General features: G+C 35.0%; 1 protein-coding gene across 2 annotated transcripts in view; it reads left to right on the top strand.

Moving 5' to 3' along the window:
- The window catches only part of HIVEP1 (HIVEP zinc finger 1), a 179,376-nt gene that overhangs the window by 90,479 nt on the left and 68,964 nt on the right, over positions 1-19,933 (top strand). For both annotated transcript variants that reach the window (XM_069101353.1, XM_069101354.1), the window contains exon 3: positions 8,048-8,101. In XM_069101353.1, coding sequence (XP_068957454.1) covers positions 8,048-8,101 — 54 coding nt within the window. The remainder of the gene's footprint in view (positions 1-8,047; positions 8,102-19,933) is intronic.

The following is a 19,933-nucleotide window of genomic DNA, read 5'->3' as shown; positions in this document are numbered from 1 at the left end:
TTGTGCTTCCGGGTTCCCCTCACATTCCACAGAGTCCTCTGTCTCCTTCAGTGCTGGCTCAGTTTCCTTTGTTTTGTAATATTTATTCAGATGCCTAAACTCGTTTATTAGATCTGAAGACCCTATTTCTTTCTATTGTTACTGTTTTTCCTACAGTTGTCTGTGTGGCCTTGAAGTCACACACACACACACACACACACACACACAATCTTTTTATTTGGTTGTTGGCGCATTGACTGTGGACTCCTTGAGAGCAGTTACTGTTTTTTTTACCTTTTTTTTTGTTTCCTTGGCACATAGTAGGTGTTTAATAAATGCTTATTGACTTGATTTGTTTATCTACTTGTGTGACCTCTAGCAAGTTACTTGACATCATCATTAAGGCTCAGGTTACTAATCTCTGAAATGAGAATATTAGACTACATGACCTATGAAATACTTCTGACTCTAAGTCTATGATGAAATATTACTCTGTGCCAAGTTTTTGTGCTGCCTATACAAATGTAAAAACAAAACAGTTCTGCTTTCAGGAGACAGGTTTTGTTGTTGGGGTGGAGAGAGGAAACACCATGTTCACAGATGGAAATTTAGGTTGTTTATAAAGTAAATACACACTGATTTGGTATCACCAATAAGTAGGGGAAGCAAAAAAGGCCTCTTGAAGGAGGTGGCCCTTGAATTGAACTTTTGAAGCATAGATAGGGATTCCAGGAAGTGGATGAAATGAGGGAGAGCTTTCTAGCTCAAAAGCCAGCCCAAAACATGGAGTTGGGAAATGGAATGGTATGTACAGGGAATGGCAAGTCAGGCAGATAGACTGCAGTGTAGGGAGGGAGAATAACATGTAATCAGCCTAGAAACAGTTGAAGTTGGATTTTGAAGGGCTCTAAATACCAGAAAAAAAAAGTTTCTGTTTTATTGTAGAGGCATGGATGCCACTGAAGCTTTGTGAGCTTGGGAGTGACATATTAGACCTTCATTTTAGGAATGTCAACTTTGTACTCAGTAGAGGATGGAAGGGTTGAGATTAGCCCCTTAGGGTATGATTAGACTATTGAAATAGTCCCCATGATTGCTGATATACATATAATGTAATGTCACCTTCCTTTCCCTCAATTATCATAAAATACATAATTTGTAGGTAAAGATGTTTCCTATCAGATTTAAAGTCAAGACTAAAGTCTTTAAGTATAAACTTTTAATGTTTCATTGTAAAGAGGGTTTATTTGCAATACAACACAAGTAAATGGTTATGTGTATTTAAGCTTTTAATTTTTTTTAGCATTATGTCATTGTCATACATTTAATTTTATTGATGATTAAAATATCTACTAGCAGCTAACATTAAGGTAGAAGGCTCTTGTACAGATGTATAATGAGTGAAAGTAGGAGTAATGCTTTATTCAGTGGTATAAATAGTACAGTCACATATGGTAACTTAAAAATTCAGATGGTGATTCAGTAAACACCAGGCTTCTTTTTACAGTTCATTTAAAAAAAAACAGTTAATAAAAATTTTATTGTATAAATTTTATATATTTGAGTCACTAAATATTACTTTTAAGAAAGGAATAAAAGGAGCGGCCAGGTGGCTCAGAAAGTAAGAGCACCGGCTCCAGTGTCGGGATGACCTGGGGATCAAATCTGGGCTCAGATACTTAGCACCACACCCAGAAATAACTGGCTGTTTAACCTTGAGCAAGTTACTTAACCCCGATTACTTTTTTAAAAAAATAAATATTAAAAAAAAAGAAAAGAAAAAAAGGAATGAAAATGAGGGTATATGGGGTGAGAAACAAGGAAGGTGTCTTTAGTAATACAGTAAAAGAGTGATGAGATCATCGAAATTCAATTAAGAGATATATAGATGGTATCTCTTTTGTTAAGTCACATTTGTTGTAATACTCTGTTGATGTTTTTGTACTTTATCGCCAAATATTTTAATCGCTTCTAATTATAATTTGTGATGAAACATCATAAGATTTATATTTGGAAGGCACCTTAGAGATCTGTTAGTCATAGGATCTTTGATTGAAATCTGGGGAGGAAGCAAGGATATGAGTATTTATGTAGCACTAGGTGAGAGGCACTGTGCTAAGTACTATTACAGATATTATTTCATTTAATCTTCACAACAGCCCTGCAAGGCAGGTGCTATTATTATCTCAACTTTATAGTTGAGGAAACTGAGGCAAACAGTGGTTAAGAGCCTTATCCGTGGTCATAAAGCTGGTGAGTGTCTGAGGACAGATTTGAACTCAGGTCTTACTGCCTCTATGCCGATCCGGGACCTTAGTGGTCATCTCATCCAAACCTCTCATTTTATATTTGAGAGAATTGAGACTCAGACAGCTTGTTATTTTCCCTGGATCACATAGGTAGGAGTCTTTACTTTCTGACTCCAAATCCAATCTTTTTATCATATATAAATGTTTCTAAATAAAATCATGAAATACCATTTTCAACTTATTTCAAGTCATTTGTATTATGTCTTGATATTATTTTCCCCTATGAATTGTTATACTCTTTTTATTGAGGGACTAGAACATTAGTTTCTCCCTGTAAGAAAAAACATATAATATAAAATCTAATTCAGAATATAAATTCAGAATTTTCAAGTCTGGCAGTACACTAAAGTTTAGTTTTATGATCTCTATGTTAAATGAGTGTGAAGAAATTTTTGGCATAAACATAATTATAAGTGGTATCTTAACCTACTATAATTAGGTATTTCCTGTATATTACTGTTTTAATTACAAATAGAGCGCTGGATCTGGGGTCAGGAAGATCAGAGTTCAGATTTGGCCTCAGACATTCAGTAGTTCTGTGTCCCTGGTCAAGTCACTAAACCTTTTTACCTCAGTTTTTTCAACTGTAAAATGCAATGTAAAATATAAAATAAGACCTATTTCTCAGGGTTGTTATGAGGACCAAATGTGTTACATTTCACAAGTGCTTTGCAACCCTAAAGCATTTTATAAATGCTAATTATTATTATCTACTAAATATTAATGCACATCATTGCCATCATTACTAGTTACTGTATTTATTTAAAAATAAAACTTGATTTCTTTTAAAATATTCTGTAACTTAAAAGAGGCAGTGACTGAAACTGCTCTCTCCAAAGTGATCTCTTTATTGCTCAATCTAATTGCCTTTTCTATAGCATTTTACATCTTCTTTTTATATAGCTTCTCCTTGGGTTTTTGCGACATTGTTTTCTTCTCTTCTTACCTAGCAGACCCAAATCATTTTTGGTCTTTTCGGGATTATCCATGTTGAGTAGTAGTGCAGAGTGTACTCTGTGATTTAGGCCTGGGCTCTTCTCTCTCTCTCTCTCTCTCTCTCTCTCTCTCTCTCTCTCTCTCTCTCGCCTTCTCTCCCTGTCTCCCTCTCCCCCCCTCATTTATCTCATCATTTCCCATGAATTCAGCGATCATATCTTCAACAAATTATTTCTACCTCTACATGTCGAGTCCTTATTACTCTCCTGAGCTCCAGTACCACCTCTCCAACTATTCTTCTGGACATCTGCACCTAGATTTCTGCAGGCATCATAAATTCAGCATGTCTAGTGAGCTGTTGCCCTTTTTTTTCAAGTGATTCAATGGTAGTTTATTCCCCTTAATATAAGATATTAAACAGAAAAACACAAACAATTCTTCCTCAGACAGATGCAGGGAGGCAGTAGGATAGAATAGACAATGCTCTGGCTGAATACTGGGATACATGAGTCCTATTGTCCTTACTATACCACTAGCTAAGTGTGTATGATATTGGGCAAGTCATTTTCCCATTCATTGGCCTCAGTTTCTGCATCTATAGAATGGGGGAAGCAAGAGGGACTGTCTGATAGTAATCTTCAAAGCTCCATTCCTGCTCTAAATATTCTGTTAACGACCTTCTATTTCCTTATTCCTTTAGCATGTGTCACTATTCATGACCTTAGTTTATGGTTTGTTTGTTTTTTACCTCTTGACCCATGAGTAGAAATCTTTTCTCTAGGGTGTAGCTTAGTCCTAACAAATCTTAAGACTTGGAACCAAATAGTGTGGCCTTGTATGTCAGATTAGTCCTGAACAATAACTCCATTGAATTCCCTGCACCAGGCTAAATTTTAAAGAAGAAACTTTGTTAGTTTAATTGAAAGAGTGACTTGATCCAGGAAGATGGAGGACCACAGCTAGCATCTTGGGTCCTCCTTTGAGCTACCCCATCCAGGATTCATTTATTTTTGTTTGTTTGTTGCTTTTTTTTTTAAGAGGGAGGAAGGCAGTACAGCTGGGGGTAAGTGACTTGCCCAAGGTCACACATCTAGTAAGTGTTAAGTGTCTGAAGCTGAATTTGAACTCAGGTCCTCCTGACTCCAGGGCCAGTGCTCTATTAACTGCACCACCTAGCCACCCCATCCAGGATTCATTTAAAAGAGAAAGGAGAACATTTAGAACTGGATCCAATGTTGAACTTATTCAGGAACTCTATCCAGTGAAGTTAAAGTGAATGCAAGGTGTCTAAGATCTCCCGGACCAGAAGGATGACTACAGTGTGTCCTGCATGTTGTCCCCATTATCTTTCACCCATCTGTCTTCTTTCTGTTGAGGCAATCATTCACTAGTGCTCTAAGTTTGAACCCTTGCAGTCTCCTTCATTTTTTGCTTTTACTTTACCCCATTTAACAAATCAGTCGTGTCAGGTATCGTGTCCATCTTGTCCCATTGTCCGTATTGTTAATTATGATAAAAGGCTTGCTTTGTTAGAGTTTCTTGCTGCCTTAAGGGCTCTTTTTCAACAAAATATCTCCCATTCAGACATTAAAAATAATTCCAGATTCATTGAAAAATATTACAGATGTAACCATATTCAAGGAAACACTGATTTAAAAAAAAAATCTGGCAAGGCACAAAATAGGGAACTGAATCCTCGCCAGAGATTACTGTTGTGATAGAAAAAGATCCAGCCCAGAGTCCAAACTGAAGAGTGATTTCCCTGTGAGTGTTTAGGTTTTTCAGGTGTTACTGTTTATGGATGGTATTGTGACTGACATAAATCCCTGGGATATTACAGAAATTCCCAGAAGACATTGTTCATTCACAAGTACTTAACCTGGCCATCCTCAAAGGAAAGACCCAAGTGAAAGAAGAATGTATTTTGTCAGTTATGACATACATTTGGTAGAAAATCTGCATAACTTTTTTCTGTCAGTGTGCATATCTGATATACAGTATAAATGAACCAACAGTTGGGTCAGGAGATGAACATGAGGAGGAGAGAGGGCTAGATTGCCTTAATGCAAGGCTCCTTCCATGGTTTCCATGGAAAGAAAGACCCATCTTTTTTAATATTGTAATTCTATTTGTATTGCTGTTTAGTACTGAGATATAGAATATAATAATCTCTAAAGAAATAAAAATAAACATACAGAGGATATTGAAGAAGCATATACTGGCGGATGTGAGCAGATTGCAGCATATGACCAGTGCAGATTTTCAAAGAACAGGAATAAAAGAATTTATCAATAATATATATGATAGGAAGAACCTTAGGTGAGCTAGCTTATCAGGTAATGAGGGCAGTGGCTAACAGATGGATACCTGGGTGTACCACCGACACACTAGCAATGAAAAATAAAAACTGAGAAAGACCTTCAGTATATTAGAGAAGACCTGAGCAAGTCCTGTTGAGATCTGATCATTGGAGAGAAATTCTAAATTGATAAAATTGAAGATCCCCTGTGTTTATGGTAGGCACTTAATGCTTGTTGACCGATAGTTAATTTAACCTCACTTCCCTTGCATCTATTTCCTTCTCACAGTATAACCATCCTAATCTAGGGGGCTGTTGTAGTAGTAGCCTAATTAGTCTGTCTCCTGCCAGTCAGTCTCTCCCTCTCCAGCCTGTTTTCCCAAAAGGGTCAAAGTGGTATTCCTAAAATTCAAGTCCAACTGTCACTTCCTTGTTTGAGAAACTTCAGTGGCTCTCAGTTGCCTCTATGGCAAAATACAAATTCCTCTGTTGGCACTTAAAGATCTTCATAGTTGGACCCAATTTCTCTTTCCAGGCTGATTATTCATCTCTCCTCCCCCAACTTTATAGACCTAGATAATATGAATGTGAAACCTTAAGATATAATTTCTAAACCCTAATTATGTTTATATTATCAATTTTAATGTGTACTAGGCAGTTCATTATTTTTGTTCTTTTCATTTAGGATAACGTTTTTCAGCATTTATTTTATAAGCAGTATTTAAAGCACTATGCTTGGATTTTTAACCTAGGGTATATGAACTTGGTATTTCTTTTTAAATGATAACTCTTTTTTAGTATAATTGATTTCCTTAGTAATTATGTCTGTTTTATTTTATATATTGAAAAATATTCTGAGAAAGGTATATAGATTTTACCAGCTTCCTAGGGGTCCGTGACATGGAAAAAAAAAGTGGTTTAAAACTCCTGATACAGACTGACTTCATCTTTTGTTTGTTTATTCATCTCTGACTGTGTTGTATATAAATATAATACAGGAAATGACACTATCTCTTTATAGTTTATTATTAAACATGAGAAAAATTAGATACTCATAAAAATTTATCACAAAAACTCAAATTCCTAAATTATAAGAGATATGCTATACAGAATAGTTACAAGGAATAGCTTTTTTTTTTTTTTAGCTTAGAACAAAATGACTTATAGGAGAAGGGATCTTATCCTCCAAATATAAGCATTAGCTAGTGAAAAAACTTTTCATACTTTTGAAAAGAACTATAAATTTTGTTATTCAAATAAGTTATATAGTGAACACAGTTTGACAAAAGTTAAACCCTTCATACTTATTTCTCATTTGATGAAAGAATTTAAAGATTGTAATGCTGCCTTCCTTTTTTTTTTCTTTTTACCAAAATGCTTTGCTATCACTGTTAGCCTTTGTGTGTTATTACCCTATGTATTCAGCATTTTACAGATGAGGAAAGGTGAATTGCTTTAAGTCTCACTCCTCAGGGACAGAGATTAAATTAATGGCAGAACTAGAGATATAGCTTTAATAATTTAACATTGTCTTGTTTTTTTTCCCACTTGGTACTTATGATTTTTAAGTAAGATCATAGAATAACACATATACTACTGAATTGAATCCTTCCCAGATAATTGCTAAAGACTGAGTACTTTCTATTAAAAATTGATGATATTGTCCAAAATGGATAACAAGACCCCACAGATAAATTCACATTAAGTGAATGAGTCTTTTAGTTCCTTTGAATTTTTTTAGTCCCATTGAAATTAAATCCTCCAAATTCCTTAGATCCTTTTAATCCCTTGATGTTCCTTCTTATTTTGTATAGATCAGTCATTCCCCTCCCTGCCTTTTTTAAATAAAGAAATAACCTGTGAATATGAGATAATTGATTTCACTTATGTCTTTTCTTGATAATTGTACTTATTTACCTTTCTTGTGCTTTTATTGGGTATTTGCAAGTTGAGTAATCTGCTTTCCTCTGTTTTATTTATTTGTCTTTAGAATTACTCAAATGTCTTTTGTTGAATATTCATCTTCTTTCATTGATGATTAAGCTGTTTTGTAAGAAGTTTGATTTGGAGTTACTGCTCGAGATCTATTGACTTTTGGATTATTTTATTCAATCCCCAGTTTGATTTCTGTAACTGCAGAATAAGTCTGTGTTATTTGATTTGCTCTTCCTTCATATTCAAAAGTTTTCCTCTTGATTGCTTGCAAAATTTATTGTCAGTAAAATTGTTTAGTATAACTGCTACATATATCTTGGAATTTTTCATGCAAGGATTTAGTTTTTTGGTAATGATCTATGAATCTCTCAATTAGTGCCTTGTTGTCCATATTCAGAAATTTTAGAAAGCTTTCTGCTATTGTTTCCTATGTTACATTGATTCAAGAATGCTTCTAAAATATGAAAATGGTTAACAACAAAATATATTTTCCTAACAATGAGGGTATAGAAACATAGTATTTATTTTTAATTGCCAATGTTTCTCTAATTATATATGTGTGTTGATTAATTTATCTTTTTTTTCTTAGACAAAATTGAAGAAGCACAGAAAGAACTTAATGAGGCAGAAGATTCACAAAAAGGTGAGTCTAATACAGGTGAGCACAGAAGAAACAATGAAAGAATTGCATAGTTTGCCTCCTTAAGCTAGTTTTTTAATAGATTGTCCCTAAAACTGAAGATGAACATATCTTAAAATCACTTAGTAATTACCAAAATGCAGGTTTATGCATCTGCATTTTGGGAGGCTACATAGACTTGAAAATATTACCATATAATTTGAAAAATAAGTTTTAGAAATCAGCTCTTGTTCTGTGGTAACAAACAACAGTTTGGAAAACTCTCATCATCAGAACAGATACTCATCTCTGAGGGCAGGATCTGACTCTCCTTTCACTTGTATTTGTATTCCTTGCACATAAGAAGCACCTGATAAATGCTTGTTAGTAGCATATTATTAGGAGAAACAAATCTATTTAATATATTAGCTTTCATAATTTGACTATGTTACAGGCTAATTGTTTTGTTTGTTTTTTTGGTCACACATTTCTCTAATGATATAATTTATCCCACTTTTCTTGTACAACTATATTACAGTTTGCTCATGCCTACCATGGGCCTTTTTATTACCCTTTGGGTGTTCTGTTGTTACTATAGGAGTCTCTGATATGTAGCTGTAACATCATCAGAAGATATTGGTGATAGGTGATTTGTTTCAGGGAGAAGTTTGAGGCTATTAAAAGGTGTGTATTTTTCTCAGGGGTAACTTAGACCGTTCTCCTGTTCTATTCTAGGCCTGGTTCATTGTCCAGTTATGATGTTTGTACCATACTTATATATTGATGGATGGACTCATCATGTTTCCACCCAACTTAATATCATAATTTGGATAACCAGTGTTCTTCAACTCTTTGCTTTTCCCCGATTTCATAATTAGGCCAAACTTAAAATTATTTTAGATTTCACTTTGGAGGTTCCACATTGCTTCTAGCCTTGATGCAGTCAATGTGATGTACTTCTCTGAAAGCCAAGGCACACACAGGACTTTTTCATCTTGGGGAATCTTCTTATGTTTGGACTCAGTGTTATATATTTTCCATGATGGTGGCAAAAACCTTTTGTTTCACGTTTCACTTGATATTAATAACTAGAGGACTAATAAACAAGGTTATATTTCTTTTTGAATCTATCCAATCATCTTATATGATCCTAACACATGTATGGGATACATTTTTGTTGTAAAATAGCCTTTAAGACTGAATTTTACTCTACTGAAACATAATTTTGTTTGGACAACAGATACAGTGGGATTTGTATTGTTTTGAACTGTCAGTCATTTGTATAACTATAAATGGTCTTCTATTAAGTATTGTGTGCCTGTTCCCTTCACATCTTTCCATCAAGGATTCTTTTATGTTGATCATTTTAGTAAAGATATTGCAGAGATAAGAAAGCCTGCCAAAATATATTAGCAACTTAGGTGAGCACATACTATATTATACCACTTTTAAAGTATTCCTTTCTTCTCTTCTGCCTGTTTGTCAGTCTCCTTGCAAATAGTCACAGAACTGACACCATCTTGGGCAGGTACTATTGATTATAGATTTTATTTTATGATTTATGTATTTCTCCTGTAGAGAGCTCAGTTTTCTTTTGAAATAATTTTTTAACCTTGCACTTAACAAATACCAAATAAGAAGCATTTTCATTCACAAAGTGGAACAAAAACAAGATGATTATATATAAAACATAGGACTTCTGATTATGAATATTTTACTTTTTAAAGAATATGTGATAAATTCAACTTGTTTTCAAAGCTCTCTTTATCTCTATTTCCTTTTCAACTTTCTTCTCTTCTTAGCATTTTCCTTTGAATACTTTAATGACCTTTTCTTTCATTTGTTTAAGCTACACTATCTATACTCTTATTCTCCAAATAATACCACCTCCCTTGAGAAAAAGAAAAACAAAACTTTTTTTTCTGTTTAATTTTTCTTTTTTGCTTTTTGGATGGCAATTGGGGTTAAGTGACTTGCCTAAATTCACATGGCTAGTAAGTGTGTCAAGTGTCTGAGGCCTGATTTGAACTCAGGTCCTCCTGACTCCAGGGCCAGTGCTCTATTCACTGTGCTATCTAGCTGCCCCAAAAACAAAATTTTTATAACAAATAAATATAGTCAAGCCAAAAAAATATACACATTGACCATGTTTGAAAATGTACCATGAGTCTATAACCTCTCTTGTCAGGAAGGGGGTAGCTTGTTGTTTCAGTGGTCCTCTGATCATTGATCAAAATTCCAAAGTCTTTCACAATTTTTTTGCTTTACTATTTTTAGTTGTATAAATTATCCTGATAATTCTGTTCACTTCACTCCAGATCAGATCATATAAATCTTCTCAGGTTTTTCTGAAACTATCCCTTACATCATTTCTCGCAATTCACAGACCAAAATTTGTTCAGCCATTTCCCAATTGAGAGGCAGTCCCTTAATTTCTAGTTCTTCGCTACAAAAAGCAGAGCTGCTATAAATTCTTTTATATTTGGGTTGTTCCTCTCTTTCTTTGATCTCCTAGTAGTTAGAAACTTAATAGTGATAACTCAGGGTCAAGGAGTTGTAGCAGCAAGCACCCTAGCATACCCACGTATAGCATATAGCACAGGTTCTTAGATTTGCTTTTCTAAAGGAAAGCAACTCAAAATGGGTTAACAATCTTACTTTAATCAATCAAACATATATAATTTTACCTAGTTCAGGGGAAAAAGTCAGCACCCTGAAATTCAGAGAATATAAACAGAAGTTACAACAGAAAATAACACAGTTCAGCAGATAGGCTTCCAGCTGTCTGACCACTACATCCATACCTAATTAGTTAACAGAGAGGGAAGCGCCAACATCTGGGTTTCAAAGCTGGGGGACTCAACGGCTGCCCAGAGTCTCATCTGGCCTAATCACACAGCTCTTCCCAAAGTGAGCCCCAAAGCAAAACCTCACATCATGATATATATAGTCTTCTCCTAGGTCAGAGAATGTCACAACCTTCTTGACCCACTGCCCAATCACAAAGTAACAAGGTATGGGCGTTCCTGAAAAACAACCTTCCCTTCAGAGGCTCCATGTGACCACATTCAGCATATTAGGGGGCAGAGTATATTTTCAAATCAGGGAAGGTTCTCAGAGTCACTTAAGCCCAACAGGGGGCCAAGGGGCAGGGATTCCCATTATCTTTACAGGAGTATATATGATTTTGGAACTACACCCCAAAAGTCACAATGATTCAGATACTAGGAATTATTTTTCACTTTTGTCTAGATTTCTCTGGTGGGAGGGGACACATGATCAGGATTAAAGTTATCATCAGTATAGAAGGACATAAAATGGGGGAAATCTAGGTCTAAGGAAAAACCACAGAAACTTCACCTGTGGTGCAAGAACCATGGGCCACAGGCCACAGGGCTCATGCTTGTCTAGATTAGAAGTTGGAGGATGCAGTATAAACAGTAAGGGGAAACACACACATACACATGTGTATATATTTAAATGTGTGTGTGAGTGTGTGTATGTGCCAAAAATTTTGGTAAGAGAATTTGTTTGTGGTAGAATAGCTAGGAAGACAGAAGATGAATAAGGTAAATAGAGAGTTTCTAGGGTCTATAGCATTAAGACCTCCAAAAGATGAGTGAAGGAAGCAGAAACCCAATAGCACATAAAACTTGGAAGGCCAGAGAGGGATAGATTTTTCTCATTTAGGAGCACAGGAATGGGGGCATATGGTGGTCCGTGATTAATGAGTCTGGGTTGAAGGATATACAGGGCTGAAGCCCATGAGCAGAGAGTAGTCAACTATTGGAACTACAGAAGAAAACACCCCAGGTTCTTATACCCAGACCTAAATTTGGGGAAATGAATTCTGAAAGGCTGGACACATCACCAGTTTTGTCAAACAAAATCAATCAAAGAGAGCAAACATAACTGAAGCAGGAACTATAGACAGGATGTAGCAGAAGGCAGAAGTCAGGAAGGGAGAGCTAAGTACATTAAGACCTGGTTCTTTTAAAATGTCAGATAGGACCAGCAGTAAAGGGTAAGCTTATAAACTCCCTCTGTATTCATTTTCCTCCAAGTTTTCTATAGTATGTGGTTTAACATATACAGTTAACTATAATGTTATCTTGTTATTTATTATGCCATTATGATATTTTATAGCACATTGATATATATTTTAAGAAAATTATTTGTCAATTTCAAAACCCAAATTTGGCCAAAAGCAGATCTTAGGAATATGGCATTGTAATATTTAAAGAAGAAAATGGGGATTACATCTAGATTAATAAGTGTTTGGGTCTTTTGTAAATTCCAGGTCTCTCCTTGGAAACCTGTAATTGTGATATTTATTTTGCAAAACCACTTAATTTTCCAAAGCTCTTTTCAACTTATTGCTAATAGTATAGCATTTTGGTATAAATATCATTATTTATCTTTTATAACGACCTCCAACTCTTGAAGAAGAAAGAGTAAACGCTACCAGTCCAGGGCAGCCTCAACGCCCAGGCCTGGCACAGCACCTTTTGCCAAAAGGGACACTAACTCAGCACCTTTCCCTTCCACTTCCCCATAGCACCCTAGAAGAACATTAGCAACAGTAGGCCAGAATTTTACGATACCCAGGAGGCCTCTGCCAGTGGAGTAAGTTCTAGCTGCAGCACATCTCCCTCCTGCTAGCAGGTAGAATGACTAACTCCAACATACTGGCACTCACACAGCAAAAATACCACTTGGAAGCTACACTTTTATTTTTCATCTGCCCTTACTACCCTTTTAGCTAATGATTCCTCTTCATTTGAGGTCCATTATATTACCATCTCTGTGTGTGGCTGAGGTGGAGTCTAAAGAAGCAGAGGAAGTGGGAAGTTAGAGAGTTTGAGGGAATATCAACATTGGATGTTGAAATCCCACAGTATAAGTGCAGGATTTGTAGAGGAGAGAAAAACTTATCTTTCTGTAGTGTCTCTCAGAGACACCACCAGCTCTTAAGGTTTAACTATTGTCTTTATGTGAGTGACTCCCAAAGCCACATATTTAGTCTTGTTCTCTTCCCCAAGTTTCAATCTAGCAACATTAATTGCCTTTCAGCCATTTCAAACTGGATATTCTGGAGACATCTTAGACTTAATTTGTTCAAAAGGGGGAGTTTTTTTCTTTCTTTCCCAACCTACCCTCTTTTTTTCAAACCTTCCTATTTCTGTTGAAGGCACCATTGTTTTTCCAAGGTCCGAGGTTCATAACCTCAGTATTATTCTAAATTTGTTACCTTCTTTCACTATACATATCCAGTTACTTGTCAAATCTTGCCATTTCTACCTTTATACTTCCTCTGAGTTTTGTCTTATAGTTTTCTTATAGTGGCATTACCAATCTTCCATATTAATAATTTGAAAGTCATCTTTGATTCTTCTCTCTCTTTAGCGTTACATACCCAATCTGCAATTAGGTCTCTTCTAGTCTTCCTGCAAAATGTTTTGTTTTGTTTGCATTTGTCCTTCTTTCATACTGGACCATCCTAGTCTCAAATTCTCATTTCTTCTTCCCATGACCATTTTAGTAGCCTCCTAACTGGTTTTTCCTCCTAATTGTTTTCTTACCTTTCTCCCATTCATCTTTCATATCCAGCATTCCATGTCACCACTGTACTACAAAGAAAATTCATTTAGGGGTTTCCTATTGTGAATTCTGAATAAATATAAACACTTTATCTTAGCATGTCTTCATTGTCTTGTTCTAGCCTGTTTCCAAATTTATCTCAGACAAATCTTCACGTAGTTCATTTTACAGTCAAACTGAACCACTCTCTGTTTCACACCTTTGTGATATCCTCCTTTGTCTCCATTCCTTTGCACATACAGACTCCCTTGACTTTTGGACTTTTCCTAACATCTCTGCCATTTGAAGCTCCTTCTTTCAAAGCCAGACTTAATTCTAGCATCTCCCTTGAGCATTTCCTTAATCTTTTTGCCCAGCTGAAAATTATTTTTCCCTTTTAAAATTTCCTAGAGCATTTTGACCATTCCTTAGCACTTGACATTCATTCTTGAATTAAAGTTATCTGAGTGCATATCTTGTGCCTATTAATCCCAAATTCAACTGATAGGATCAGAATTAGGTTTTATTGTATTTGTGGGTTGACAGCAATATCTCTAGCAAATTGTCATGTGGATAAGGTGGAGTTGGGAGGAAAGCCAGAAGTGCCATTTTTTTAGAAAACAAGCACTTTGTTTTTTCCTTAAATGTTACTAGTTCATTGTTTAAATGACTATTTTTCAAGAAGTCCTGAAATTAAAGTGTGTCTAATAAGAAATAGTACTGTGTATTTGTACTCTAGGGGGAATGATAAAGAGGCAATTTTATGTTATTTAAATACTCAGTGTAAGTGAGTTTAAAAGGTATGCTGTCAAGCCTAGGAATTTTTGTAAGCTTAGAAATATCAGAAATCTGAAGATCATTGTTTCAGCTTGGAGGAAGTTTTTCTTGATGATAGTCTGTACCCACATGACAATAACAGTAATAATATCAATAATAACAGCTGACATTTATATTGTGCTTTATGATATACAGTGCATTTTGCATAGATTATTCCTTATAATCCTTATGACAACTCTGTGAGGCAGGATTTTACAGATGAGGAAGTCTGATAGCTGATTTAAATAATTCTTGCTGTGTGCTTATCTTTAAAAAATATTATTTGTACAGATGAATCTTTAGTTCTTCCATGATCCATATCCATAGATTGATATTCATGATTTTTTTCTTTTCAAATGTTTAGCTATAGGACTTTTATTTTTCATTTTCTATTCTTATATAGCTCCTTTGCAGTTTCTAGTTGTTTCCCCATCCAAACCCTTTTTTAGCTGAACATAATTGAAGGTAGTACCATTTGTCTTGGACTAGAAGAGAAACAGAAATGCTCAATATTTGTTAAATTTTAATGAACCCTGAGGCTAAAAATTGATTATATAGGATGAGATAGCAAAAAAACCAGTTTTTATTTGATCATTTTTATATTATCCTATTCTATTTGTGTCCTTAGGTTTATTAAAAAAGAGAAAGTGGGGGTTGTAATAATGTCTGAGATGTGTAGCTCTGACAGTTATTAAAACAGAGCTAGGGAGCTTTATTTTGTTAGTTTTCTGTTGGATTCATGAATGAATGATAAGAAACAACAAAATCAAATAAATTTATTTAACTTTTTCTGTTTATTATTAAAAGAAATTCACATTAGTGTTCTCTTCTGTATCAACCAAGGATTATGACTTAATAGATATGGAGAGTCCATTGTTTGGAGTTTACACCATCTTTCCTGCTCAGCTCAGTGTTAGCAGTAAAGTAAAACTGATATGACTAATTGTATATCAAGATGCGTAAAAGTTTGGTTCCCTTTGTCATGGTCATTCATAGAAGAGAGTCAGTAGGTGGATATACCAAAACAAGTTAAAACTGAACTAGGGAGGAGATGCAAATAAACATTTTTAAGTTCCCTGGAACGTAGAACAACTGTTGGTTAGGGGAGAAGAAGTGAAAAATTAAGAAAGGAAATTAAAAATGAAGACAGTGAATTAAATAGGAATCAAGTGTAATATCACCAAATTTTGGTGCTTCTTACCATTTCTGTATCCCAAGTGCATTTTGGTGAGATTTGCATCATAAACAAAAACATATTGGGTTTTGAATATCCAAAAAAGGCTGGTTGTGAGACCATCAATAACTACTAACCTATTTGCTTGTCTTTGTGAGAATGATCTATGTAAATATTAAGGTCATCCTTGTGGAAAATACAGATAAACTTTTACAAGAAATTTTCTGTGGAAAATTTTCCATGGAGTTCTTCAAAGTGGAGTAAAGAATGTGCAGAGAAATAATCTCTGGAGTAGAGAAATATGTAAATTTATTTTCTTCAAAATTGAGTCAAAGAACATAGCAGTCTCCCTGCAGGTAGCTTTTTAAAAATGGTTTTAAAATAATATTTTTCTTCTTTCTGTTATATCTTTGCATACTTTAGTTTGTTGGTAGTATTCAGAGTTTTATCTGTTATTTCTGCTTTGCTAATTCCAAGTAGAACCATAGCAACTTCCATGTCAGTTTCAATCAGTTATTCTATATCACTTATATTAAATTTCAGAATTCCAAGAATTTGTATTTGTGAGTTTTAGGACAGCATACTCCTGAGCCTGCACATTCTTCATTATTAAGAAGATACTTACAAACATAATGTTAAGAAATAATTTCCTCTTAGCCAGCCTTAATGATTGACTTTTAACATATTCCAAGCATTGTCTTCAAAGCTATATCTCTAATGTTATAACAAGATTGGAAATCGAGGATAGTGCCTTTGTGGTGCATCATTTCTTTTGTAATAATATTTGATATTATGAATTACAGCCTGGTTTGTAAGTTGAAACTTTGAGATAGTATTCATATGTAAAAATAATTTTAAATACCCAGATAATTTAATCACGTTTCATTTGGGTAAGCTTTATGCTTAAGTTAATCAGTAGGATAATTTTACCATCCTTTATTAAGTCAGTGGCTTTTAATGTTTATTTCACTGAAAGTGATAGTGGTTATATACTATATGTTCCTTGAGAGCAGCAACTGAGACTTTTTTTGTTTCTTACTTTGCACTTAGCTCAGTGTCAGGCATACAGGAGGCTATAATATAATAAATGCTATTTGACTAAGTTGACTAAAAGTTAAAAAAAATTTGATGGTACAGTCATGAGAACTTCAAGCCAATTATATGAATGCTTTTGAGCGACACGATTAAAACTAACCAGGAATTTACTGCATTTGTGATAAATATAAATGATACTTTTTACATATGCACAGTATATAAAGGAGTGTAACATTTTCCCTTCATTTTGTAAAACCAAAAAGCTAGTATTGGCACATCCAAAAGCACATCACCCTGTCTTTCCTTTGCTTAAACCTCTGTATGCTAGCTTACTGGTAGATTTGAGGGCATAATCTGGCAAACATGCCAGATTCCATTTCACCAGCATTATACTATTCTACAATGATGACACAAAAATAAAACTTACAAGCATTAAGTAAATATTTTAATATGGAAGGAACTAGGAAGTGAGGACTTCAGAAGTTGTGATTTGAGGTGAATCTTAAAGAAAGAGATTCTTGGAGTTAGTTGCAAGTAAGGAGAGAAGAATAATTCAGGTATTTGAAGACAGCCGTACAGAGGCTTGAGTGTTGAGCAAGTGTAGCTGGGATTATGTAGTCAGATAGGAGAACCAAGAGAGCAGGATCATGAAAGGCCAAAAAGGAGCAAGGATCCAGGGGAGGTGATCATAAGTGTCATATGGAGCAGGAGGTCATCAAGGATGAAGATTGAGAAAGGGCATTTAGATTAGATAAATAAGAGATGATTGGTAACTGAAGAGAGCAATTTCAGTAGAATGATGAAGTCGAAGCTAGATTGCAGAGGTTTTAGAAGTGAATGAGAGGAGAGGCAGTATAAGCAGTTGAGTATAGGTAGTTTTTTCAAGGAGTTTAGCTGAGAAGAGGACACAGGGTAATGGAGAGCCCATATTTTTGTAGTAAGCAGAGAAGGAACCAGTGGATAGGGGAGAATGAAGATTAAAGGAAGGGTCATAGTTGGATCAGTCTGCTGAAAAAGATGGGAAGGGAGGAGGATCCCAGGATATATACAGAAGAGTTGGTCTTGATAGAGAAAAAAAGCCATCTCTTTTTTAGAAATTGAATTGAAGGAATAGAAAGAATTTTCTTGCTTTAGTGAAGGCTTAGTTGAGATTAGAAAACCTAAATTTTTAGTAGACATGGCACATTTGTAGGACTTTATTCAATAGCTGCATGTGAGTAGGAATAGATGGGATAAATAGTGGGAATAAATCCAGGTTGTGATTCAAGGAAGGGATATGACAGTATTTTCATTTTTTAAAAATTATATATTTTTTCCATCAACAAAAATCTGCCTTATCTCCTTCTCACCCCCTATTGAGAATGGAAGAAAAGCCAAACTCCTATTATAAATATGTATAGTCAAGCAAAACAAATTTTTGCATTTGCTTGGTCCAAAAAAAAATCTAGTTGTTTTTCTACACTCTGAGACTTTCACCTCTCAGGAAGTGGTAGTCTTTTGGTCATAGCATTCAGGTAGTTCAATGATTCTTAATTTTTTATCTCCTTGGTCTGTTTTCTCCTTGCTTTGAGATATCTTATATTTTCTTCTGTTTTTTTTTCAGACTTTGTTCTAATATTTCTTGTTGTCTTATGGTATCATTAACTTCTCTTTGGTCTGTTCTTGTTTTCAGGGAGTTTGTTGCTTGTCAAGCTGTTAATTCACTTTCCAATTTTTCCATAACTCATTTTTTCTATTTTTCCTCTGTCACTTCAATTTTATTTGCAAAAAGTATTTTTAAAAATTCTTTTCACTTTAAATTCAAATGCAAAATGAGTGGAAAAGAACATTTCCCTTTACACAGCAGAACATGAAGGATTCAATAGAAAACCATAAAATTCCATTTTAGATTGTTTACTTTTCTTTTGAAAAATTATATAATGAATACTACACATTGTTTTCAAAGCCACCCGACTTTTTTGTGCTTTTTTCTAAGTTTTTTTTTGTTCTCTACTGTGTACTTTAAAATTTTATATTTCTCCCTCCCCACCTTGCCCTAGAGAAGGCTACAATTAAATATGAATGCACACATATATGTATACACACATATGCACATATTTGACAACATGGCCAAAAACATCATGCTAAAAAGCATGGTAACAAGAACACAGCCTTGTTTTACTCCATTGGTGACTGGTAAGGCATGAGAGCATTGTCCATTATCTAGAACCCAGGCAGGCATGCTGTCGTGAAGTTGATGTACAATGCTGATGAACTTCTCTGGGAAACCAAATTTTGACATAATTTTCCATAAGCCTTCATGACTAACAGTATCAAAGGTCTTGGATATATGTATAAACATTGTGTACATATCTCTGTTATGCTCCTGGCATTTCTCCTGGAGTTGTCTGGCAGAAAACACTGTATCGACTATTCCTCGGCCCTTTCTGAAGCCACACTAGATCTCAGGTAGATGACCATCTTCCAGGTGAAGGATCAGCCTCTTAAGCAGGACTCTGGCTAGGATCTTGCCAGCAATGACTAAGAGAGAGACCCCCCAGTGACTGTCACAAGACAATCTATATCCTTTACCTTTATAGAGATAGACAATGGAGGCATCCTTGAACACCTGGGGGATAACCTCTTCTTGCTGTATAACCTGGAAAATTTCAGTCAGCTTTTATATGAGCAGTGAACTCCCTACCTTGTAAATCTCAGCTGGAATAGAATCAGCACCAGATGCTTTGTGATGTGAAAGGAGCCTAATGGATTTCAAAATCTCTTCTTCAGTTGGAGCTTCAGCTAGGGAGGGCTTGACTTCATCCTGAGGTAAACGGTGAATGGCCTCAGCACTGATTGATGCTGGTTTGTTGAGAACACTATGGAAGTGTTTGGCCCATCTCTCTAGGATCATGTCCTTATCACTAATCAATGATGCACACACACACACATGCATGCATGCACACATACACACATATGTAAAGACCATACTCTGCATAATTGTTTATCAGTTCTTCTCTGGAGGTGGATAGTTTCTTCCTTCATAGATCAAATCTTTCTGTGTTTTTCTAAAATCAACCAGCTCATCATTCCATCACAGTAATATAGTACAACTTGTTTAACCATTCCCAAATTGAAGGCCGTCTATCATTTTAGGCAATTTGATAGGTATAAAATGGTATCTCAGAATTGTTTTAATTTGCATTTCTCCTATCAATGATGATTTAGAGCATTTTTATATGACTACATATAGTTTTGAATTCTTTGTTGAA

Source organism: Petaurus breviceps, unplaced genomic scaffold (genome assembly GCF_028583685.1).
Source record: "Petaurus breviceps papuanus isolate PSGF00001 unplaced genomic scaffold, PetGlider_PUasm1.0 458, whole genome shotgun sequence".
NCBI classification, from domain to species: Eukaryota; Metazoa; Chordata; class Mammalia; order Diprotodontia; family Petauridae; genus Petaurus; species Petaurus breviceps.
Note: the sequence above shows the minus strand (reverse complement) of the source record. Positions and strands in the feature narration are given on the sequence as shown.